The following is a 26,663-nucleotide window of genomic DNA, read 5'->3' as shown; positions in this document are numbered from 1 at the left end:
GTGCGCCACCAGGGGTGAACTTTCAGGCTCTACAGCCCCTCTACTTTCAAGTTCTCACGCTGCAAAGCTATACCAATTGGTGGCCCTCCATGGCCAACTTCAATGGGATATTTCCTATTTGTGATGCGATCAAGCTAAATGAGTCGTTTGCCGACCCTGGTCAATTTTTTTTTTTACAGTTTTGAAAAGAGCACAATTTCAGCATTACTGCTGTGAAAACCGCATGCTGGTATCATCTTTAATTCTAAAATTATGAAAGTTGGAACACCAAGAAATGTGATGAAGTGATATGATGAAGTGGTCCTATTTTGGCCTGTATCTCCTAATGAAAATTCCCAACAAATGACTCATTTAGCCTGATCGCATCACCTTTGTTGTGGGGCTTACCTCCCCCATCATGCCCATGCCTCAGCACCCTCTGAATGAAGGTTTTTTTACTCATTTTGTTCAAGATGTTTTTCTTTTGCTGAAATTTACTCACCGACTGTGATGTTTGTTGTGAATGTCCTCAGCCCAGACAGTGACTGGGCGAGTGTCCGAGACAAGTAGGTCTGGTTGAGGCTTTCCAGATTAACGCCGTTGATGAGATCGTCCACTGTGATATCCCCGTTGACTGTTATATTACTGAAGACAAATCACAGGGAAAAAATGCGATATAACTAGAGCACATAAAAGTATCACATGACCTGTACATCACTGTATCAATTCACTCTTCATCATTCACATCAAGTCACGATTGTTCTTCAGATGGACATACAATCAGTAAGCTGCCTTAGAGTCTTACATCTACTGATTCCCACTGATATGTTCTCAAAGATACAGGGGGAATAGCGAGACCAACTTAAATGGAGGGGGGGGGGGGAACGGAGAACAAACTTGCCAAATGACTCTTCATGCTGGAAAGTTTCACCAGGAATTTTGCTCTGGTTAACCAACTGTTGCAAAATCCAATGTTTTTTTTTGGGGGGGGGGGGGGGGGCTGGACACCATCTGATTATTGGGGGAAATGTTCAAAGCAGACAATCTTGGACATTATCCAACAATAGAGGGTGCTCTTTGTTGCGGAATATATGTCGACGGACACACGATTTTGCCAAGAGGATGAACATAACAATAAATGGGGACAAAAACGTGGATATTAATAGGGGAATGTTACATCTCCAATCCCCCTCCTCTAGCAATGGGGGCCCCGTAAAAGTTCGTTTACCGACTGAGGCTCTCAGTGCCAACTGGGTAAAATTATTGGGGGGGGGGGATGTCAAACCCCTCCCTTTTTTGCTACGCCCCTGTAGAAACAGGCACAGAATTAGGGTGTCCCTGATCAGCTAACATTTATTATAAAGCGCAAACAACTTTGTTGATAGGCCTTATGCAATTGACCTATCGCCGCTTGCGAGTTAGCCACGCCCCTTAGACAACCCTATGGATTTTTTGTACACTAATTTTTGTTTGTCTCGGAATTTTCGCATTTCGCATGTGATTCTAATGCAATTCTACGGCGATAGGTCAGTTATGTCACCCATCAGATAAAGGCCAACCAATAAAATCAAACAAAACAATATCTGTGTAAAATTTCCGTTAAACCCACCTTGAAAATGTCTTCTCTCCAGCTATGACACCATTTGTATCTTTGAGAACCACGGATTCAACGAAGGAGTCGAAATGGATTCCGCTGACATTCTGAACAGTCAGGTTCTCAGAGAAGGCCAAGTCAGATGTGAACTCCAATGTACCTTAAAATAAAAATTAAAAAAATTGATATTTTCCTTAAAACAAAGAGGAATTTGGAGAAACCATGGAGCAAAAGAGGTTGTATCAATCTCGACAAAACACAAGTATATTTATACAGTATATTTATACAGCTGTAGATAGTGTGCAGCCAATGTCTTTGTACATTTGTTATACATTTGTTATACACCATTAATAGGTTTGATTATTTCTCATTCATAAAAACGACTACAGTTCTAAGTTGCATTTTTTTGACTGCCTTCTTAAAGATATAGTCCATCATTTGTAATTTGTGCATTTTGTTCGTTTGAGGCAACGAAAATGTTCAAAATCTAATTGTATACTGAACAACTAACCTGATGAAGTTTCAGCTGTATATTCCGGGAAAAACAGCATTCTAGGATCTCAATTTCAAATCAAAATTTGCTGAATCATGTTTTGAATTGGGCCTGAATTCAGCGTCCGAGACACGTTCTCACTGAGCCAATTGCAGCTATACGCAATGTCGCGCACTGATCCGACGAATTACAGCAACTGCGCCCGCGTGTGCATCGTGCCAATGCTTGCCTGCGCTTTGCCGAATAACAAAACGAACTACTAATTTACATTTTTGGAAAGGCCTTCTTTCGTTGATTACTTCAAAATGACAGCATGCCAGAAAGAATAATTTCACAGGGAGTTTAGTCCCCTAACATACCTAACTATCTTTCAACCAAGTATGTTTTTCAACAATAATCACGCTAGTTACTTTCAGATGGCTGCAAATGATGGACTATAGCTTTAATTTATTTCCTTGCCCCCCAAAAAATATTTTTTAGAGTCTGGCACCGCCAAAGGTCAGTCAGTGACTCAGTCAGTCAGTCAGTGACTCAGTCAGTCAGTCAGTGACTCAGTCAGTCAGTCAGTGACTCAGTCAGTCAGTCAGTGACTCAGTCAGTCCGAGGTCTAGCAAAAAACCCAATTAATTCAAATATACATTTCACATCCAGACAAATGATCCCTTTTCTCAAATGATTGATTTCTCATTTTTCACATACCGCTTATTGTTTGATCTCCTGACAGAGTGACCACGTTTTCTGCGAAATCCGTGACATTGACCCCATCCACTGTGCCACCCACCTGTAGCCCATTGTCCACTGCAAAATAAAAATAAAAATAAAAATAACTTGTGAAGAACTACACTTAATATTTTTTGAGGGAATTAGGAGGGGGAGGGGTGTTAAGAGGGAACGAAAAATACAGCCGAGAGCCCCCCCAAAATGGATAAAAGATTATGCTGAATCGTGAGTCTATTTTGAAGTATTTGGAAATTGTTGAATACAGTTTGAAGAATTTTTTTTTACATGAAACACTTTATTTTTTTTTCCTTTTTGGGAAGAGGGGGAATTTTTATTGCAACAACTATTGCTAAAAATCTGAACCCTTCCTTATTTTTTTGTGATTGGAAATTTTTAATCTTTTTTTTTTTTTAGGCCTGGACACATCAAAAATATAACAAAATGTCACTTTTGTTGGCTGGTGCAAAGTGGGAGCCGCTAATATTGGCAATGTCTACAAATGGACATCAACTTTGCTCCATGATGCGCTGTAAAAAAAAAGCAGCCTCTTCCTTGTAACTCCTTACTCATACATTTTTTTTCTTCAAGTGGCCTTCTCCGTGTTCTTCAACAAATTGAATTTGTTTTTCTATTAACCCTTACTCCCCAGCCTAATTTACTAGGAACCATACCCATTCTGGCAAATTCTAACACCCAAATGGGAAATTGTACACACACACTGTTGGACTTAGCTTCTGGAGGTGTGCCAACCCCAGTGTAAAAGACCATCAGTTTAGGGGTACTGTACCTATCCCAACAGATTAAAACAAAAACCTGCTGTTGAACTTTGATGGGTTGAGTTCGGCTAGGGTTAATTAATAAAGTTTCAACTTGTATGTTTTATTCTAGTCAAAATCCCCCTCTCCCCCCTTTTTTTGAAGTCTGCAATCCTTCAGGAAACTGACCTTGCAACTGGTCAAAGGTCACAGGGGAGGTGATCGACACCCCCGGTCCATCGGTCATGATTGCGTCCGAGTACAGGTCATCCAAATCGACCCCGTTGACCTCCCCGGACACATTGAGAGTAGAGGTCGTGACATCCGCAGTGACCGTGACGGAGTCAAATTCTATATCACCTGTAACACGAAAAAAAGAAAAAGAAATAGAAATTAACCATTGAGGATTGGGGGGAGGGGGGGGGGGGTGGCAAAAGATAGCTTTTAACTTAATTTGCCATCAGTTTTAAAGATCAGTCACTTTAATGTGGCAAACGTTCATTGACTAATTTTGAACAAACATTCATCATCGTCGGTTTTGAGGACGTTGTCCAGTCTGTTCTGGGTTGGCCTGCTTTCTTCCTATGGCTTTCCTCCACTTGGCTCTGTCTGCATGTCACGTCCCTCGCATTGACTCAAGCAGACGCATGTCATCAGTAACAGAACTCTGCTACGTCTTGCACAGACGGCCGACGGGCGTGGGCCCTCCCACGACTATGCTGGTACACCTCTTGACCCAGCTAGCATCTTCCTTTCTCTCCACGTGACCATACCACCTCAGCCTATGTGTCCTCAACACGACACCGATCCCCTCCACTCCAACTCTCCTCCTCAACTCCTCACTTGACAGCCTGTCAGCTGTCCACACATTCACCTGATCATTCTCATCTCAAACATTGACTATATATTTGCAACAATCTACATCATCCCTGGCATAATTAGTGAAGTGTTGGGCATCTTGATAATTTCCATTGATAACAAATTTTATGTCAAATTATCATAAGGAAAATAAGCCAGCGTTTTGGATGGAAGCATGATCTTGAGAAGCCAAAGCTGACAGAGGCATATCTTACATAATTTCAAAACCAGAAAAATATCACTGAAATTTTGAGGTATAAAACTTTGAAAGACAGACAAACCAATGTGAGGGGGAGACACAAACAAACAATAACAGAGGATGGACCGACAATTTTAACAATTACACAGAATAGGCATCGGGCCCCGACGCCTAGGCCTGCGACATTACCTGTATAAGAACTTAAAGAAAGACAGACAAACCAACGTACAGGGAGAAACAAACAAACAAACACCCCCAGAGGATGTACTGACAAAAAATTACACAGAATAGGCATTAGGCCCCGACGAACTGCCTGTGACATTACCTGTATAAGAGCTTAAAGAAAGACAGACAAACCAACGTACAGGGAGAAACAAACAAACAAACACCGCCAGAGGATAGAATGACAAAAAATTACACAGAATAGGCATTAGGCCCCGACAGACTGCCTGTGACATTACCTGTATTAGAACTTAAAGAAAGACAGACAAACTAACGTACAGGGAGAAACAAACAAACAAACAAACGATATCACAGGATGTGCTGACAAACAATTACACACAATAGGCATTAGGCCCTGACAGACTGCCTGTGACATTACCTGTATAAGAACTTAAAGAGACAGACAAACCAACCTACAGGGAGAAACAAACAAACAAACAAACAATAATATAAACAAAGGGTGGACTGACAAACAATTACACACAATAGGCATTAGGCCCAGACAGACTGCCTGTGACATTACCTGTGATAGTCTGGGTACCATCGAGGGTGACAACGTCCTCCGAGATGTCCAGGCCATTCACCGTCCCGCTAATCTCCAGGTCCCCTTTCATGGCCACGTCATCCTTGATCAGCACGTCACCGTCAATGGTTTGCACTGCAACAAGCTTGATAACCTGTTCATGTAAATGTAGAGAATGTTTAAGGCATACAGGAACATTTGCACTTGTCCCGAAAGTAATCTGCCGAATTATTACCAAAATCTTACTCAGATTAAAGATCACACTAGTACAAAACCTTGTGAAATTCTTTCATCTGACTTGCTGTCATTAAAAAGATCAAGACATTTTAGAGGATTTCGAACGATCAGTCAATTGACTGATTTTTTGGGGAAAAAAAGAGTGCTATGGACGCAATTGTTTTTCGTGATCAAAGGTTGTGCATGGTTGCCACTGTTTTCTCGAAAAGTGTAATATGCACTGAGATGAAAGTTCAACAGGTTAGGTTTTTGAACATTCTTCTTTGGGTTGTGAGAGGTGTTATAGCACTTTGGTATGTGTCAGTATCAAATGTCATGAACACATGGCTTAAGTGACGGGAATGTTGTGTAAAAGATGAACAATTCTAACATTGCGTTTGCCTTTCATGGATGTAATTTTTAAGAGCAATACTGTCCGAGTTGTTCTGTGAGGGGATATATCCCCGCTCTCCACTGACCGTTCGGTTGAGTTCAGGCAAGTCCACACCGCTGATGTTGATGCCTGGACCCAGCAACAGATCACCACTAATATTAGCAAAATCCTTAAAGGTCTTGTAGCCTGTTGATTATAGATAACAAATGGGGATACAGACAGTACATTAAAAAAGGGAATTTTTATACATTATGTAGCACAATTGTACCAAACTAAACTAGCAGCCAGAAAGACAAAAGTATGTTAGATCTTTTGAACATCAATGTCATCCTCAAGTTCATCTCTGGTCCGCTTAAAATAATTCACAAGTCAGTTCATAAGTCCAACCACAAGTAACAGCTAGGGGATGAACATGCATGTGGAGTGCTATGGCCTCGTGGTCTGGAGCATTGCATTCAAGGTCTGCGGGTAATTCCGCGGGTTTTGGGTTCGAGTCCAGCCTGCGTCTACAGTGCGTGTTCCCTTGGGCAAGGCACTTTGTCACTCATTGCTTCTCCCAACCCAGGAGTAAATGGGTACCTGTGAGGGCAGCGATGGTTGTTGTGGTTGATTTAGCTGCTTTGCGCCGAAATGGCAGCATCGAGCTGTAGTATTTGGAATGTTTTACTGGCCCAATGAGCAGGGTAACCAAAAAGCGCCTTGTATCCTTTGGCAATTTGGCACTCTATAAGTCCAGTTATTATAATTTTTTATTAGAAAGGCAGGCCTTCAGGTGAATAGCTTGAGACTAGCTTTTGGACTGAATTATGTGAGACAACTTGTGATTGACCTGAGACTGACCTGTGACTGACGAATGACTGACGAATGACTGAATTGCGACTGACTTGCGAATGACTTGTGAATGACTTGCGACTGACTTGCGACTGACTTGAGACTGACTTGAGACTGACTTGAGACTGACTTGCGACTGACTTGCGACTGCATGACTTGCGACTGACTTGCGACTGACTTGCGACTGACTTGCGACTGACTTGCGACTGACTTGCGACTGACTTGCGACTGATCGACTTGCGACTGACTTGCCAGTGACCTGTCAGTGACCTGTGATAACTTGTGACTGACTTGTGTCTAACCTGTGACTGACTATACTAATTTGTGACTGACTTGTGACTGACTAGTGACTGACTTGTGGCTGACTTGTGACTGACTTATGATTAACCTGCTATTGACTTACGATTGACTTGCCATTAACTCGACCTGAACAATGGCACAAATCAACACCAACCTGTAATACTGGAGTCGTCATCCAATCTCACAAGGTCCCGCGATAGCTGGTACCCGTCGATAGTGTCATTGACAAGCTGCAGGTTTCCTCTGATGACCAGCCGACCTCTGACCTCCACTGGAAGGTCAATGACCTGGGGTCGAGTCAGTGAGAGGATCTGCCGCTGCAGTTTGGTCAGGTTTACGCCGTTGATCAACTGGTCCACGGTAATGTTGCCCAATGCTGAAGGGTTACATAAGAATGAACAAGGAACTCTGAATATATTATCTCTTGTGTATGTATATATTTATACCAATGTTTACCATTAAACAAGCAAAAAGTAAATTTTGTGACTAAACTATTCTGTCAAAAGCAGACACTTCTAAGCAGAGCTTGGAAAGGAGATACAACCCAGAAAACAATGTCTAGGTGATTTTGTTCCCGTATTTGTAATCTAAAATTTATTATAACATTTTCGTACTGCGATTTGACTCACAGTTAACTTTTTAAATTTCTTCTGTAGAGGTGTTCAAGTTCGAGACATGCATAACCCAAAACTTAATTTTGGTTTCTGTGTTATCTATGTACACATAGGTCTGTTTTTGCCAGAGCATATCACATTCATGAACATAACACTTGCATTGGAGACCCTATCTCATAAACTCACCATCTACATTCTGAGTAAAAGTCTTGACCCCCGACACGGTCTGCAATGAAGTGTCAGAGATGCTGACCGTTGTGACTGGCAGCTCGCTGATGTCCACTCCGGCCAGAGTGACCGTATCATTGATCTCAATGTCGCCGGTCACTGAGATGTCCTGGGTGAAAGTAACCAAACCTGGGGGAATAAAATCTGTTGGTTATACGGTGTCCGATCCATGGATGATGGTACGTGGGTATAAACCCCGACGGGGAAAATGGAGTTTGTGTTCTTGGGCAAGACACTTTACTGCAATTGCCTCCCTCCTCCCAGGAGTATAAATGGGTGCCTTATGTGAAACTAGAGACCAGATTGCGCTGTTCTGCAACAAAATGGTCTCAGAGCTATAGTAAGATCGAATTTTGCGTCAGGGTGATGTACATCAAATTAGGTTTTGCCCTTCACCGACGTATAAACACTGTATACTCAGTGTGTTACCTCCCTAGTGAAAGTTGGAAAAAATCACTTGGGTGGGACTTGAACCCACGACCTCCTGCTTTCTAGTGCAGATGTCTTACCACTCGACCACCGAGCTAACAAGATCTTAAGAATACTTAATGCGGTACCCGCTGCTATGTACATTAGTCGGTGAAGGGCAAAACCTAATTTAATTTTAATGTGAGAGAATCATAAATGCTTGTATAGTATTTTAATTTTCTTTGGCATCCTCAAATCAAATTTGTTTTTAGTTTTAAGGAAAGTTTTAAGGATAGTTTTAAGGATAGTTTTATGCATAGGTTGGGGAATGGAATTTCAGGCAGGGTAGTTTCCAATAGGGCAGATTTTTTTGAGAACAATTTCAGTAAATTGTAATTGGGTTGGAACAGAATTTTTTGGACGAAACTTTACGATTCCATTCTTGGAAAGGAGAAGGGTAGGGTGGAAAGGCAGACATTTGGAGACTGAGGTCCCTAGCCTCTACCAAACTCAACTCCATTTTACCGTAGATATCTTGCGTGTCGTTTATCGTGACAACGTCATCGGGTATCTTCAGATCATTTAGTCGGCCGTTGATCGTGATGTCTCCCTCCACGGATACATTTTGCGCAAACCGGACTGGGGTGCGGATGGTCCTGCCGGGGGTGTGAAGCAAGACGAACTCGGAAGGTAGGGCGCCGTTGATCTTGCTGTAAGCACCGATGTCGTTTGTTGCGATGAGGTTACCGTTGATGGATTTGTTACCTGCAAATTGTTGACAGAAATAGAAAATCATGGCTCCGCACGTGATAACAATGTGATGAGAACTTGTGGCAAGTTTTGTAAAAAGAAGTGCTTCTGGGGAGAACTTCCATAACCTGTGCAAGTGCACAATAAGCTCTGGCCGTCTGGCATGAAAGTCTTGCATGAAACCTTTCAAAATGCCTGTCTAAAGATTTATTAATTTGAAGGTTTAACCCACAAATTTCCTAAACCCGTGGATTCATTTGTTTTAAATTGCAATAAGGAACATCTGAACCTTTGATGCAACAGTCAAAAGGCTCATAAGCTTTGATATTGTCAATTAGGATTGTGGAACTGTACTGTCGATTTGAACTATCGAACCTTATGGTCTATTCGAACTATCAAAACCTTTGCAAGAGCATCATCGATTGCTTCTCAAAACAGACATACCATGATTAAAAGTATTGCGAGCGTGACGTGGTAACAGCCTTTTTTGGATTCTAGACACTCTGTGGTGCGATCTGAGGCCATTTTGACCACTGTTACCAAATTTTTGGAGCCAAAACGTTATCATTAAAATATCACTTTGGAGTTTGGAGTCATTGATATTCACTTCATATTGTGAGCTATAGAATCATTTGTAGGCTAAAAAGTGGGGGGGGGGGGGAGGGTGCAAACAATATTGTATTCCCCTCCCTCCCCACTTTAAAAAGTGGAGAACCAATTTACATATGGTTCTAGCTTGGGACAAACCAGGGGCGCAGTGGTGAGAGACGAGGGATATGCTCTAGCCACACATACCACCCACAAGGGAATAAAACAGTTGAAAGACAGAAAGGAAACAACAAAAGAATACATACATGAACAGCCTAGAACTCACCATAAATGGTCTGCGTTGTGTGCTTCAGTACCGCACTGTTGTCCAATTCTGTCACGTTGACCCCATCCACGAGATCAGTCTTCAACTCACCCTCAATGTTGACCCCACCCTGAAAGGTTATGACCCCTGACACGGTGCCTCCTTTGGTCCGAGACACTGCACCAGACGCAAATGTGGACAGGTCAACCTGGAAAATTACGTTGAAAAAAAAAGATAAAGTGACAGATCTACATCGTTACGGCTTGCAATCTAAATATGTGCCAATGAAAGCTTAGCTTAATCCACTTCCAATAGACAACCATTGTCAAATATCTCAGATTTATTTTTACGGTGCAAAGAAAAATCTTGAAAAAAGAAACCCCTGAAAATATAACCTTTGACTGCATATGGACAAGGTGTGCAAGTGCCTCTCTCAATAATGCCAAAGTGGGAGAAAGGCATACCTAAATGCATTGGACATGCATGCCACAATAGTTTTCAAGAATTTAGTAAAGACTCAAAAAGTGAGTTCTTTCATTCATAAACCTTCCAAGAACTTATTTAATACATATAATAAGGGAATAATTGTGTGCTCCGGAGGTTTTTATCACTCTGTTTAAGACCGCTTAGAGTTTGGGTGCTGATAATTACCCGAGCCGGAGGCGAGGGTAATTATCAGCACCCAGACTCTAAGCGGTCTTAAACAGAGTGATAAATACCGACCGAGCACATATTTATTCCCATTCATAAATACCTTTTCGGTAAAAAATATCAAATAATTTGTTCAAAAAATCCCGATTTTGTTCAACAAGTTTACTTCATGCTTTTTGAAACATCCCTCTAGCAAAATAATGGAGTGTTCAGCTGGCGAGTAAGATGTAAACAACCCTTTTATGGAGATTGACGCGCGCGTAGCATGTCGCGCAGAACGCACCTGGAGCGTTGCGTTTTGAATTTAGAACTATAAAATTCTGACTCGCTGGTAGTGTTGCGCATGCCTATACGTGAGGATTGTGAACGTTCAACCAATGTAACAGTAAGAGGCACTGGATTTTTAGGAGTCCACATTTTATTGTGACACTGGAAAAGTGTTTAAGACCAGCTAGCCATGTCTTTATCATCCGTTTAAGACTGGCCACGTGACGGGCTCTCGACCAATAGGAATAGCTAAACTGTCTGAGGTATTTATGAATTAAGTTTAACACCCTAAATTAATGTCTATGATTGATTACCCTGTAACAAGTATAGGCTTTATACCTAGTCAATCTGAACTCAAAATCTCAGTTTAAGACATGAAATTTACTCAGCGTCTCAGCGAGTCAGTCAGTGACTCGGAGAGTCAGCCAGCGAATCAGCAAAGTCAGTCAATGACTCAGCTAGTCAGTCAGTGACTCAGTTCGTTGGAGGAAATAGGACAACATTCGCATCCAAGGAATCCCCTAAAAGTCTATTTATAAACTCACTGAATCCACTGTCATTCCATCCGCCACAGTTGCGTCCTGGACAAGTTCCAGGTCACGGCGGACAGTCTTCGTTCCGGCCACCACATGGTCCAGGTGCGTGGTGACAACATCCGTGGTCAGATTCAGCCCGTTGACCTCCCCGTCCACCCTCACGTTGCTGGTGAAGGTGGTTGCATTGGTGAACGTGAGGAAGCCATTGGCAGTTTGCGTGCTGCTGATGGTCATAACATCATCTGCAATCATTAACAAAACATATATATGTAATTCGTTTTTTAAAAGGATGAAGGAGAAATTCATAAGGTGATAGTCAGAAGCCTAGTCTAGGGGCTAGACGTTGTTATTGTTTGATAACGCAATAACCCACCGTCGCTATAACCGGCCGCCCCGAGATGGCGCTATCACTACCAACCAATATCACCCACGAACCCGTCAGAACAACGTCTAGGACAATTCCTAAAAAAAACTCCCCCCGAAAATTGGGGAGACTAGTGCGCATGCACGACTTCTGCAGGCAATTACGGTCCATTTTCAGTCCCACACACACTACACACAACAAAAAAGCTGACCAGTGAAGTTGCACACATGTCTTGCTGAATCTTTTATACTACACTGGAACAAATTTGAGAGTTTTCTTAATTGAGAATTTTGTTAATTGTGCGCTGCATATATGGCCAAACAGGTGTGCCCATTACACAACCAAAAGGACTTGGCCTAGACATTGTTCTGACGGGTTCATTGGTGATATTGGTTGGTTGTGATAGCGCCCTCTCATGGCGGCAGGTTATCGCGGCGGCAGGTTATCACGTATCAAACAAATAACAACGTCTAGCCCCAATACTATCAGAAGCCATAAACGTGTCCATGCCACATTGCAAGGTATCACACTGATGGCCACAATACGGTCGAAACAATTAAGAACAAGCTATCAAATTGTCAGAAAACTAATTCCTCTTATTAAATATTGAGTTTTGCCACTCATTAACATAATTAAAAAATCACTGTACACTCAGTTTTGTCCAAGGACTTGCAAGACAAAAATTCACAGGCTTGCTTGGATGGGACTCGAACCCATGACCTCCTGCTTACTATTGCTTACCGCTCAACCAATGACATTAGAAACTCAACTACACTTAACATATTTAAAACGAAAATTAAAATGTACCTGTACAACTGCTCTTCGTAAAATACTTATCTGTGTTACCTTACCCCTAACTCTCTAGGGGGTATGCAAAATCGTATTGAATTTGGAGGATTCAGGACTTTAGGGCTATTGAGTTTGTTTAATCCTTATAAAACTGTTGTACAGTACGCTATAAGGTTTGATTTAGTGTTTTGTTTGTCGGAATGCTTTGTCGCGTTGCTGTCTGTTTGTCCGTCCGCTTTGTCTTGTATGGCATTCCCAGCTCAAGTAACCCCTTACCGGAACATGCCTCCAGTTTCATCTTTTTTTCACGTAACTTCTTAATATCCACTTACTTTAAACTGAGTGATAATCTATATTTAATTCTTTTTTATGAAATGTGGAATGGAAATAAATTTGGATGAATTGAAAAAAATGAATTGAACGAGCTTGCCAGGGTCAGCTGGCTGGTTCGAATCTGTTATAGCAGCGGGAAAACTAGTTATTACATTTATCAAATTTACATGAATAGCATTATTTTACCTGGGACATCTATTCCGTCTATCTCTCCGTTAACATGCAGGTGGGCGTTAGACAGTGACACGTTCTTGCCAAACGTCACCTTGCCATCAATCGTCTGGTCTCCGGTCAGCTTGACCAACGTGTCGTTCAAGTTGGGAATGTCGATGCCGTTTATGCGATCATTGGTGGTGGTCATGGTGACAACTGTCGTGTTTTCAGAGAGGAGTGTTTGTGTGAAGACCAGTGGGGCTGTTCAAAATCAAAATAAGATTAGTAAAATGAAAGATATGTCATATATGTAGAGCAATAGGTTGAAATTTACCATTTCATTGGTCGCACCACAAAGTAACAAAGTCCATAGATAATATGTCACTTCGTGGTGCAACCGACGATTTGAAAACTAGCAGTCAGTAAACTTCAGGAAAACCTACAACTCTGCTTGTTGTTACATTCAAACTATGCTCACTTTTCAAAAATGTTCTGCCACTGATATCTCTTTGGACGAATTCCGTGAGAGATCACCATATTTGGGCATGGAATCACGAGGAGCTCCACAGCAAAGCCGTACGAACTTTGCACTCAATTTTCTTCAAATATTTTACTTTTTTGACAAATATTATGGAAAACTATGTTAATAGCCCAGCTTCTTCGCAAGTGTTCATTCATACTGGCTATATTGCAGTTTTGGTTATGTGAAAACCAGAATAATTCAATAAATTACAATGAAAAATCCATTATTTGTGTGGTCTTCTGCAGCAGGATCAACCATTGCGCAGTATTACACTTCACTGACCAGAATTGTTTTGTGATGTTGCTAGATTTGTCATTATCCAGACAAAGATTACTTACAGGTTATGTTTTCCACTCCACTGATGGTAACGACGTCGTCCTTTCGCGGAAGAAGTCTCTCTAGTGTGTTGTCGATGGAAACACTGTTGTCAATGACTGGCTGCTCAATGTTGAAGGAATAGTCCTGGTTGATTGTCAGATTCTTGACCTTCTGAGTCTGTTCAGCCACAACGACGCCTTGAAAGAAATAAAAAAATAATCATAAGAGAATAATAAAGTATTAGGGACAAAGACAGAAACTGACTGGAGCAGAAATACAAACCAAAACATGAAAGCTACAGCCTATCATTTGCAGCTATCCAAAAAGTAACTGACGTCATTACTGTTGAAAAACATACTTGGTTGAAAGATGGTAAGGGGACTAAACTCCCTGTGAAATTATTCTTTCTGGCAAGCTGTAATTTTGAAGAAATCAACGAAAGAAGGCCTTTCCAACGGTGCCTCTTGAAATTTCCGTTAGTAATTCGTTTTTTTATTCGTCGAATCGGTACACGACATTGCGTAGCTGCAATGGGCTCAGTAAAAGCGTGTCTCGGACGCTGAATTCAGGCCCAATTCAAAACATGATCCAGCAACTTTGATTTGAAATCGAGATCCTAGAATGCTGTTTTTCTCGGAATATACAGCTGAAGCTGAGCTGAAACTTCATCAGGTTAGTTGTTCAGCACCCTTCTTTAGATTTTGAGCACGTTTGTTGCTTCAAACCAACAAAATGCACATATTACAAATGATGGACTGTACCTTTAAAGGGGCATCATGGCCTGGAATGCACCCAATTGGTCTCAAAAATGCATTTGAAACAAAATTATGTTAATTGCAAAGAGCATTTAAAAGTAGGATATTAACGTCCACACGACCATCCTTTAAAAACTGGGCAATTTTGTGTCATTCTTGCGAGAACCATGCATGAACGAATGTCGGGGACCACAATTTTGTCCCAGAGAAATCAAGCTGTGAGTGCTAGTTGTGAATCCTGTCGCACAGTGATTCGCATTCTGCGGACGTGTAAAAAACAGCATTTGTACTATTGGTGCTGTGTGTATTATGCGACAAGGTGTACATTACATTGAATAGAGACGGCTTGAAATATATATGCTTATGCCACAAAATGTCTGCAGTGTCCGATGTAAACCAGGGAAATTGCATCTTTTCTCAGGAACAGTAAGACATTAGGTTAGTTTTTAATCACATAAGGATGTGTGTGAATTTTTTTTCGTTTTGCTGAAAGAACGCACACCTTTTTTGTGATCTGTGGACAGAACTTTAAAACAGTGATTATGTTTAAAACTCTGTAACTTCAAAAGTACATGCGTGATTTGAATGATTCTTGTACTAAAAAAAGCTTGCGAATTGGGCTTTGATATCCTAGATTTTGAAAGTGCTACATGCAGAACTTCACTAAAACAATGGTCCCGACATTGGGGTTTCGTTTTTTTTACTCACCCTGTAGTTCCATAAAAACAAAAAAGTTAATTTAAGATTGCCCTTACTAAGAAAACTGTGGGTACATACCTCTGAAGACCAACTTGGAGACAACATCTTGATCCCCCGTCAGCTTTAAAGTGCCCTCAAGTTTGTCGTTGAGATCGTCGATGGAGGACGTGGCTGAATCAAGCCGGTCTTTGAGGGAGCGGAGACACTTTGTTGTAGCAGATACTGGGGGAACTACAAGTCAAAAATTTCAAGATATTCCGTAAGTCATAAAAGATTTTAATGTTAGCATGGTAAAATCAGCACCACAGTAACTTTATAGTTGCAATTAGCCATTGCGAGTTAAATTTGAATAAAATCTAGAATGCTGACTTAATCCAATGCTTTGCAAGTGTTAACTTTGCATTCTCCCGACCGACTGTTACTATATCACGTGCTTTGGGGCAAGCCTTATGCTAGCGGTGACTGCTCTATGTTCCGACACCCCTATGTTCCGACAACCTAGATTGTGTTACTCCCGGTTAGGGTTAGGGTTAGGGTTAGGGTTAGGAATAGGAATATGTGCAGTCGGAACATAGGGGTGTCGGAACATAGAGGTGTAACCATGCTAGCAACCCCCAGCTCCGGCATGGTCTGGTGTCTTCGTGCCATTCTCACCCATTGTGAGCAATGTATTGGTGCTGAGCGTCTCTTACGTAACTATGCAAGAGCTTGCCCCGAATCATGTGATTAACAACAGTGTCTTTGGTCTGGAGAATGCAAAGTTAAAATGTGCCAAGCATTCTCAGCAAGTCAGTGTACCAGACATTTTTTTTCAACTTTAAATCCCAAAGGGTATAGGTCACTTGTAAATGATTGACAATTGGCTTGTGAGTTGACAAGGGGACTAACTTGAATGTACAGTTTGACTTTTGGTAATAGAGTTAACTACAACGTAATTTTTTTTTGGATTGAAACAAAAATTATCATTAAATATCCTTGAAGCATGTTGGTCATATTTCATTGAGTGGTCATTCAAAAATGAATCAAAATTGCACTCTTTGTAAATTAAAAATAAATGGAGATAAAAAACCAAAACTTGTCAAATTTCATTAAGTGTTTAAGCAACGAATCAAACTTTCACTCTTTCTAAATTAAAATAAGGATATAAGAATTACACATTTCCTTAATGTGTATTCTTTTTGGTCAAATTTCATGACATGTTCAAAAACAAATCAAAATTTCACTCTTAATGTTAAATCTTTTTGTTAATGAACTACAAGGATCTTTCGAAAATGCACATGCATTTTAAGTCGTAACTTAAAGAAACCTAGATTGAGAAGAAGACAAAATCTTTCAATTTTTACAAACCATATGGCAATTCCTGACTTGGGACGACCTTAAAAACATTTGTGGTTCCGTTCCAGTAATCGCTGGATTGTAATTGGCTGTCGGTAACGACAACAAACAAGCCATCCGGAGCTTCGATACTCTGGACGAACGCAACTCCTCTAACGCTGGGGATGTCCGTGAATTGTTCATCACTCGGGACCCACTCTGCGTTCACGCTGAATTCGTAAATGGTCACATCCTGAAATTGCAAACGAAAACATTTAGACAATTTTAGTCAAGGTATTTGTCTGTGGAAATTTATATATATGGTTAGGTTCATATGTCACTCTAAAACTGATTGGGCAACAATTTTTGAACTGCTACATGCGCTGTTAACTTGTGCAGGAAAACGTGATAACACACTGGCTGTTTTTGTGCGCAGGCATGGCTGACTGGTGAAGACGTCCAGATTGCCTCAACTCGCCTCCGGGTGAACGTCTAAACACGCTAATCCCTTTTTGACATGTCAATAAATGTGAACTTTAACAGCCACAACTTGTCAATGGAATGTCCGTATAGGAAAACAAACAGTATTGTAATGACAATTTTATTCTCTTTTCTAATACCCGCAAACCCTCTTTTCAACCTCTGCCCAGTTCGGTCTCATTTTGCATGAACGCCTCTTATACTGGTATTTGCTGGGGTTTTTCCCAGCAGATGCCACCTTGAGCTTGGCTGGCTAATCATGAGGCCTCTTATGTTTATCATTATTTTAGTTTGATGGTGTTCCTTTTCCATTTAAAATAGTTTTCTCTCTGAACTGAGCCAAAAATTTGTTGGGAAAATTTCATTTAGGATGTTACCTGGAAGCTTGACAGAATTAGAAGAATCTCCCCGTTGGGAAGTTCCACATCCTCCCACTGTGTGGCGCTCTGTGTCGGGATCCGCTGGTATTCAATAAACTGCACACCTGGGATATGAACAGAAAACTAGATCACAAAACTGCATCATTTTTACATTATTTTTGCTTTGGTTTCCCCAATAAAATGAGGGAGACAAAAATGGAACAATTTTTTTTTTAATCTCGAGTGAAGTCTTAGTGATATTTCAATGATTCTGCTATTGTCAATCTTTTTTTCTTCCCGCCTAGACTTAACAAAGAAACCCACATGATAAAATCTATTTATTGAGCCTATTTTCTGAGTGCACGCTACTGGCCGGGGTCCGTTCATAAGTCCGACGCTTCATAGGTCTGACGCTTCATAAGTCTGAAATTTCGGACTTATGAGGCGTCGGACTTATAGGCGTCAGACTTTTGAGGCATAACATTTATTTATTGCACCTCATAGGTCCGACGCCTCATAAGTCCAACGCCTCATAGTTCTGACGCCTCATAAGTCCGAAACAGTGTTTGTCCCTTGTCGGACTTATGAGGCGTCGGACTTATGATATGGCCCCTACTGGCCAACAGTAAACTATACAGGGTATCTAGACATATTTAGAGTATAATCCATTAGCTTTTCAACAATGTAAAAATATTTCCAATCGGGTAAACATTTATTGAGTTATGGCAAATTAAAATAAGTACAGCTTTTTCATTTTGTCCACGCCAACTGATATTTTGACTGCCGCAATAAGAACACGAACTGAAACTTGCATTTGTGAAAAGAGGCTACAAAGTAGAGGGCAGAGACAGAGCAGCAAACTTAATATCTAAGAAGTTAACCAAACAGTTCTTTTCAGGACTACCATTATTTCCAAAAGGATAACGACCGTTGTTGCAAAAAATAAAATGAACAAAATAAATAACGAAAGATTGAAACATTAAAAATAGCAAAAATCACCCAAAATCCATTACATTTCTAACAAATGACAATTGAGACCATGGACAGATTGAAAAATCGGCACTTATTTGGAATTGGCCATAACTCAATAAATATTCCTACACGATTGGATAGATTTTTTTATTGTTGAAAAGGTAATGGTCTATACTCTCTTAATATGTATAGATATTTGCGATGTATTTGTTAAAAGCTGTCAAAAAGAGGACACTTTATGAGGTTTTTTTAAGACACTCTTTTGGTCAGCATGCCCTCAGTCAAATATACCCGTTATGGGCCATACCAGCAGTGGCAAGAAACAAGATTGTTTGTTATACCACGGTAATAGATCTTGATTTTTTATTGGTCAAGAACCGAGCACGTGATGTGCCACAAACATGTATACATTTATTCTGTGTGAGTGGCGTACCCCGTGGTACATGAGTGATGTACCCTAGGGGTACATGTACATTACCTTGATCGTCCCCACTGTTGAAAGTGTTAATTGTTTCCACCGCCTTGTGTAATACCAATAGCCTGGGTAAGAGGCTTCAGACAGCGCGCACACGCGCGTACGCAAGTCTGATGGACGCGCATAGACCATGGTCGCAGCTGTCATTGTTATGTAACAAGGTAGGGATTAATGGATTGGTCTATTATAGGAAAAGGGCAAATTAATTTGTGTTCCTGTGCAATGAAAAATACATTCTGTGCGAACATTCACGGTGCAGTAATCGCGGATCTTTTCAAAATAATACTTCTGCTATTGCTGCTGGGGGAAATCCACAATTTCAGATGCTTGGCATCTATTATCATGGTATAACAAAACAATTGTTGCCTGACGTGATTGGGGTCCATATGTTTTCTGCACTCTCGGTTGTACAATATTAGTTATCCCGCGAGCGTGAGTGGAACAAGGAATACTGTAGTGCGAGGCTGAATATGTGGGGACACAGACGCACTACATTTTCCGTGTTCCACGAGCGCAATAACGAATTTATCTTCAAGCAAACTTGACGGGCAGTAATGTTAGACCATTGCTTTACACGAACCTTTTAGCGGTTTAGCGCATGCAGCTGGAGTGTCGCACGCACCTTAGAATAGCGCAATACGCAGGGTGCGATATGGACTGTGCAATATATATAGCTTCATATCACACTGTTGTTGCCATGGATCGACCAATCAGGATCAAGGATAAAAGTTTGCTTGAAGATAAAACACCGGCCCCATCACATATACAGTTCAGAAAATTGAACAACATAAAAACAATGTTGTGTACCTGTCCACCAGTATATGACAGAGTCTGTCCGGTTGTCTATCACCCCATCTGGCGAGACTTGCTGGTAGTTGGCCACGGCTAGGTAGTAGTCTCCATTCATATAGAAAGTCTCTATGCCCACGGGTGCGCTGGTGGCCAACGTCTGAACCTTGATGAGTTTGTCTGTATCTCCATTAAAAAAATTATTCAAATGAACAATTTCCAGCCAATTTCATGTTATTCACGGGTGAACTGCAAGTCAAATCACAAAACCGGTTAAAAGCAACAGGGCATGAAGGGGCACACCTAAAAGAAAGGCTGCCATGCAAAGAGTCTATGGAGTACAGTTGGGGGTGACCGACCGACGCCATCTTGCCTGACTGCAATTTATTGCCGCAAAGTGCGGCCACTGCGTGTGCTTAGTACAAATCCCCTGGTGTACGTGCGTCACACACAAGGAACGGTGCGCGTCAACCAGCGAAATGTCCCGCCCATGGGACGTCGTTGCTAGGTAAAAGGGCGCCCTCTTTCGTCTGCGCACGGAGCCCATAGTGATTAACAAGATATTTCTAAGTAAATTTCCAAAGCTCACGAGTGTCTAATTTGTAAAAAATACTCCCAATATCATGCTGCCTGTCACTGCCAATAGACATTTTACGTTACAAGTATCTCAATGGGTATTCTTTTTATGCCTTTACGGGTAGTGCGGCAATTGGTTGAAAAGAAAAACATGGGTACCTGGGTACCCGTTAAAGAAAATCAACCCCAAAATTTAAATCACGGAAGTTGCTCTTCTGATTGTTCATAAGGGTCCACACGATAATGCAACTACATGTGTCAATACAGCAAGAATCAAGTGAAGAGTGAGCTTCATAGGTTTATGAAGTGCACCTTTTGAGAGTGTCATAAAATGTGAAATATATTTTGTTTTCTCGAGTAGCCTGGTTTTTATTTTGAACGTTCCCCACAAATGACATACCGCACCTTTCTCTGAGAAGTAATTTGTAAAGTCGGGTACCCGATCCTTTAATCTGGAACCGGTTCCTGACATCAACAGTTGGGGACATGGATACCAGGTCTGATACACAGTCCTATAATCATTCTTATTTAATTTGGCCATAATGATTGAACAATAGGTTTTCTCATGCCTATCCCAGTGACACAAAACCATCACCTTCTGACTCTGCCTTAACGCATTCGTTATTGGGACTGAGTTAAACACATACAATCCATATTATGAATTAAAGCCAGAGTCCATCATTTGCAGCTATCCAAAAAATAACTGGCATATTTATTGTTGAAAAACATACTTGGTTAAAAGATAGTAAGGGGACTAAACTCCCTGTGAAATTATTCTTTCTGGCAAGCTGTCATTTTAAAGAAATCAACGAAAGAAGGCCTTTCCAACGGTGCGTCTTAAGAAGCACCGTTGGAAATTTCCCTTAGTTTTTTTCAATAGGCGAAGTGCGCGCAAGCATTGGCACGACACACGCGTGCCTGGTTGCTATAATTCGTCAAATTGGTGCGCAACATCGCGTAGCTGCAATCAGCTCAGTGAGAACGTGTCTCGGGCGCTGAACTCAGGCCCAATTCAAAACATGATTCAGCAATTTTGATTTGAAATCAAGATCCTAGAATGTTGTTTTTTTCAAAATATACAGCTGACGCTGAGCTGAAACCTCATCAGGTTAGTTGTTCAGCACCCTTCTTCGGATATTGAGCACTTTGTTGCTTCAAACGTGCAAAATGCACAATTTACAAATGATGGACTATACCTTTAACACATTTGTTATTGGGACTGAGTTGAACACATACCATCCATGTTATAAATTAAAGGATGGTTTTAAAATACAAGCGTCCCAATAATAATCTTTATAATATATAATATTGTTTCTCACTTCCGACTGGCGCTATTTTGGGCTCCTGGCCAAAGAATATTTTTTTTATTTCTGCCAACCTTATCTGGAAGCCCGCTTAAGCCATATGTCACACATTTACGGTAAAGCTACGAATATCCACGGTTTACCAAGAATCAATCAATCACGATGAACCATCGAGATTCATGGAGAAATTGACTTTCTAAGACTGCAATATGGTTTCAGGACGGATAGCCACAACTGTCCTACAGTTGCTCTGCGAATACACCACGGTTTGTCAAGAATATGGACGGATTGTGGAAGCATATCGAAGGGGATTAGTAAGAATAATGACGTTAACGCCACGGTTGTCTCCGATTGGGCCAAAAATATCCTACGAATGAAGCATACATATTCGTAGTACAACCTGAGCAGAATCCAGGCATATCCGGGCATATCCGTAGGACATTCATAGAGATTTCTACCACGAATGAGCTACGAATCTCCAAGAATATGTATGAATAGCCACAAATAACGCTACGATTTAGTACGGTTGTCCTACGGTTGCACTAAAGATTGGTTACTTCAGAGAACCAAAGAAAGTATTACGTATTTTAAAATTTCCTTACTGGTGTCAAACTTGTAAACAATACTCCCGATGTCATATCGTCCGTCGTTGTCAACATACTGGGCCACAATGATGTAGGGTTCCCATTCCATCTCCATGTACACGACAGCAGTGGCGCCGTAGGTCTGAACGCTAGTGATGTGGTCAAAATGGGCACCGCTGAAAACGTACAATCTACAGCAAGACAAGAAAGGGGACCCAGATGGAGTTCATATACAGGGGTTCCAAAAAAAATAAAAGATAAAAAAGACCCTCAACAGCCCTCTTTTTCACAGCCTATACAAAATACATCGCAAATAATGATACATATTTAGCATGTTTAGAGAGTATAGGCCATTAGCTTTTCATTGGTCGTAGGTAAATCACAAGTCAAAAATCCAGTCATAAGTTGAGCACAAGTCAATTCACAAGTCTGGTCTCAAGTAACAGGGGTCAGTAGTCGAGTCCATCACAAGTCCTCCAGTCCAAATTAAAATCACAAGCTATTCAAATAATGAGTCTTGAAAAACGCATTCCTTTGTTATTGTTCATCCACTGTTACTTAATTGTGACTGGACTCGTGAATGGGCATATGATTTACTTGTGACTAGACTTGTGATAATAATAATAATAATGCGCATTTATAAAGCGCGCGTATTTACCATTATTGGTGCTCAAGGTGCTACATCATTACTACCCTGCTCAGTGGGCCAATGAAACATATAAAATACCATCTTAGCTCCCTGGGGAGTATACAGCTCGATGCTGCCATTTCGGCACAAAGCAGCTAAAATCACCCACATTAACCATCTCTGCCCTTACAGAAGCAATGAGTGACAAAGTGCCTAATTTGAGGGACACGTGCCACGGGATGGGCTCCACTTGTGATGGGCTCCACTACATAAAATTGAACAAAATAACAGAGGTACATTGTAAAATGCCTTTGTCGTGGTTCATTTAAAAAGCTTGTGACTAGAATTGACCTGATTGGGACTGGATGTCTTGAAATGGACTCCTGAGGACTTGTGAGGATCAACTTGTGACAGACTTGAAATGGACTGCATTACAACACAAGCTTCATATGAATTGTGACGGAGGCATTCCTTTGTCATGTGCTGCATTCCCTATATTCATTGTCCTATGATTCACTGGTGATTTGACAGGTGTAGGACTCAACTACAAGTCTGGCATCATTTGAAATCAAGATTTAAAACAAAGTTTGGCATATGAAATGGTCAGGACTCAGTAGTGACTATACACAAAAAGCTCACTGTTGCAGTCACTCACCTGCAAGCTGTTGCAGCAATTAAGAACGACACTATAAACTCTAAAAACTTTGCCTGTCTGAAACCAAACTCTATTTGATCCGAGTCACTCTTTTTAGACAAGTGTGACTGTGGACACCAGTCTGACGAATGGATGCCTCGACATGTGTGACCACAACTCAAGATCTGAGAACTAAGTGGGGAACGCAATGCTGAAACTTACTCTAATTCTGTCTGGTATTTGGCGTATGCATCCTCCCGCATGTTGGCCAGCAGCAAGTAAGTGTCTCCCTCGTAATCGAAAAACTGGAAGTTGGATGCGCCGTGCGTCAGAATCTGCTGTACGGGGACGACGTTTTCGGTCACGGCATCGAAGCGGTAGATGTTGGACAAGCCATCGTATGTTCCTGGATCTCTTAGCTGATTGGCTACTGCGATGTAGACGTGACCGCTGATGGTAAAGGTTTCAATGTCCGATACTCCGTAGGTTGGGAATTCGCCAGCTGAAATCAATTAGTAAAATGTTTTTTTTTTTACAACTATCTTTGGTACCTGAAAGATTTATTCTAAATGTAATTCATATTTCTGGTTACATATTATTGTTACTGGAGGACCAGAGGCATAAAAAAGGGGGCGGGGCATGGCCACAGGACCCCTGTTCGAGGGCTGTGCCCAAACTTGTTGCCCCCCCCCCCCTCATTACTATTCTATGTAATAGACAATGGCGAAAGGCATGGTCTATAATTTTTGAACAGATTCGCTGATTAATTATGCAAGACAACCGCATCTTGACCTCTACATTTTGACCAATCAGCAGGCGCTTTCTATATCGGGACTTCCGTTGTTCACCCGCTGTTGCATCTAGACATGGATAAAAAACAAAAAGGCTAGACACATCAACAAAGGCTGTAATCACCCGCTCCGTATTATGTTACACGACACGCGCGCGGCTGTTTTTGTATTAAAAAACACATTCGAATTGACCAATCACACTTTTAGTCCGGATTTGGGAATGAAATTATGTCACAATTTAGTAAAGAGGACTCCGATTGGCGGAGGCGCGAATCCCATAAATCTGCATGCTTTGACATATCAGACGTTATACAGGAGACTTGGCTTCGTGGATAACGGGTGATACTCAGACTACCTCATTACTGGGTGGAAGGCACAATTAGCTTTGATAAAAGAAAGGCAGGAAGCTGAGAAGGCAACACACTTATAGCATAATTGGACACGTTGAAGCGATGTATCTTAGCCGTGCTGTGGTAGGATCCATCACCCTCTTGTTTCCTCCCGACGATGACATAGACTTGCGGGCCGACAAAGAAATGTTCCACCACCGTGATGTTGTCTACCAGTAAAGGAGACTGGCCCTCCAAAGTCCCTGCCAAATCTGAAACAATCGGGCAAATGAAATTTATTTAGCGAACACGATCAATGGTCAAGAATTATTTAGAGTATGGGTTCATGCATTTACCCTAACAGAATTCAACCCATGAAACCTCAACGATGGGTACAGTGCCCCTAAACTGACAGTCTTTTACATTGGGTTGGCACACCTCCAGGATCCCAGTCATGTGCGTGCATGCAGTTTCCCATATCATTCCCAAATCATTATCACTTAATTAGTGATCGGACTCGGACTCGGACTCGGACTCGGACTAAGCCGGACGTACCTCCCAGATGGACTTCCGGGGTACCTCCATTGTTGTCCCATTGTCCCTATTTCTAAAGATTTCACTTGCGGGGTACCCTATTTTCTAAATATTTCACTTGTGGGGTACCTCGAACAAAGGACAGGTACCCCACAAGTGGTCCCTGGTCAGAACATTCACACCAGCTGGGAACTGTGTGATGGCTTCTGATCCATGACATTGTGCCAGGTCTTCCTATCTTGGGATAAATTGCAGGCTTCTGTCAATGACCTCAGGCCTCTCACTTGACAGTCTGACTTCACACAGTCCTCCCACCGTTTGGCTGGTCTCGCTCTTGGTCGGTGTCCATGAACATATGATCCCAATACCAGGTGTGGGTTCCTCATTAGTGATATTTGAGATTATGTCCAAATACAAGAAAACCGAACAGTGAAGATAAAATGATAAATGTTGGCTACATTCCACAGGAAACAAGAATTTCGTCTTTACGTCCTTCAACAGGCAGTTATATACAAAACAAGCGGACATTTCGCCGAACTTGATCGTGGTTAATGTTTACGCAATTTCTTTTCCCCTGACAATTGCAAAATGACAGATCTTCAAATTGGTCAAAAAAATTTCCAAAAAAAATGTTTGGTTACAGTTAAGTTGAATTAATTTTTATTTATACATGTGATCCAGAATGTTCAATCTAGAACTGTCGCACTGACTGCATTATTTAATTAGGTCGACTTGAGTTGCTGAAAATATGGTTTTGTTACGAGGAACTAGTCTCTGGAACAACAGTTTGAAATGGTGTTAACTTGTGAGAACTGATGATAAATGAGTAAGAAAAAGAAAAGAGCTGAGAAATCACCAATGTCTATTGATCTTCGAATCCGTTGATGCCGCTGTTGGAACGAGCGATGCACGTTGGCACGGAAACTCTCCACCTGCCTATCAAGATGCTCCCGCAGATCAGTCAACCCCCAGAAGGCATCGGTAGGCGTGGTCGAATAGCACAGGTCAAGGGTCACAAGGCCAATGAGCAAGGTCAGATAGGAGATGTTTGCCATTTCTGTGGAACATTCGGAAACCAAATTGGAATATCATTTTAAATTTTGAAGTTAACATCACACGCCACTGTGGGTTTTGAAATGGACAGAGGTTATAACTTTTTGAAAAAAAGGTGATCTTGGGTAGATACTGCATTCTTGTCTTCATACTTTTCTAAATATGTGTGTGTCTTTATAGAAACCTTTTACAAGGCATCAATTTAAATCTTTTAAAATTGAAACTCTGAATTCTCAAACCTTGAAATGGCTGGCAATTGTACTGGAAGAAATCAGCTTAAAAATCTGCTCCCAGGTTGTTGACTATTGTTGCAAGGAAGACAGCGATCAAGCTAGAATCACACAGGACCAGCACAACACGCACCAGGTAGGGCCCGACTGCTCCAAGGGGGACCAACACCCACAAGCTCCCATCATGCTATAGGCCTGGCCTGACTAACTGCTTGGGATTCTAAGCATTCCAAAAAGGCTTGAAATGGCCAGTGTTGCATTCTTGTACCTGTGGCTAGACAAAAGA

General features: G+C 41.4%; 1 protein-coding gene across 1 annotated transcript in view; it reads right to left on the bottom strand.

Annotated features, from left to right (window-relative positions):
• The window catches only part of LOC119725752, a 46,244-nt gene extending 19,655 nt beyond the window's left edge, over positions 1 to 26,589 (bottom strand). The window contains exons 1-22 of the mRNA XM_038197315.1: positions 26,387 to 26,589; positions 25,951 to 26,151; positions 24,656 to 24,832; positions 23,663 to 23,942; positions 22,197 to 22,369; positions 19,733 to 19,900; positions 17,497 to 17,603; positions 16,673 to 16,892; positions 15,404 to 15,556; positions 13,892 to 14,068; positions 13,064 to 13,291; positions 11,401 to 11,633; positions 9,959 to 10,145; positions 8,860 to 9,099; positions 7,885 to 8,055; positions 7,239 to 7,460; positions 6,039 to 6,139; positions 5,344 to 5,497; positions 3,731 to 3,901; positions 2,766 to 2,864; positions 1,589 to 1,733; positions 482 to 624 (exon numbers count right to left, since the gene is read on the bottom strand). Coding sequence (XP_038053243.1) covers positions 482 to 624; positions 1,589 to 1,733; positions 2,766 to 2,864; positions 3,731 to 3,901; positions 5,344 to 5,497; positions 6,039 to 6,139; positions 7,239 to 7,460; positions 7,885 to 8,055; positions 8,860 to 9,099; positions 9,959 to 10,145; positions 11,401 to 11,633; positions 13,064 to 13,291; positions 13,892 to 14,068; positions 15,404 to 15,556; positions 16,673 to 16,892; positions 17,497 to 17,603; positions 19,733 to 19,900; positions 22,197 to 22,369; positions 23,663 to 23,942; positions 24,656 to 24,832; positions 25,951 to 26,149 — 3,748 coding nt within the window. The 5' untranslated portion in view covers positions 26,150 to 26,151; positions 26,387 to 26,589. The remainder of the gene's footprint in view (positions 1 to 481; positions 625 to 1,588; positions 1,734 to 2,765; positions 2,865 to 3,730; positions 3,902 to 5,343; positions 5,498 to 6,038; positions 6,140 to 7,238; positions 7,461 to 7,884; positions 8,056 to 8,859; positions 9,100 to 9,958; positions 10,146 to 11,400; positions 11,634 to 13,063; positions 13,292 to 13,891; positions 14,069 to 15,403; positions 15,557 to 16,672; positions 16,893 to 17,496; positions 17,604 to 19,732; positions 19,901 to 22,196; positions 22,370 to 23,662; positions 23,943 to 24,655; positions 24,833 to 25,950; positions 26,152 to 26,386) is intronic.
• Positions 26,590 to 26,663: the final 74 nt, after the last annotated feature.

This window comes from Patiria miniata, unplaced genomic scaffold (assembly GCF_015706575.1).
Source record: "Patiria miniata isolate m_02_andy unplaced genomic scaffold, ASM1570657v1 HiC_scaffold_19, whole genome shotgun sequence".
Taxonomy (NCBI): Eukaryota; Metazoa; Echinodermata; class Asteroidea; order Valvatida; family Asterinidae; genus Patiria; species Patiria miniata.
Note: the sequence above shows the minus strand (reverse complement) of the source record. Positions and strands in the feature narration are given on the sequence as shown.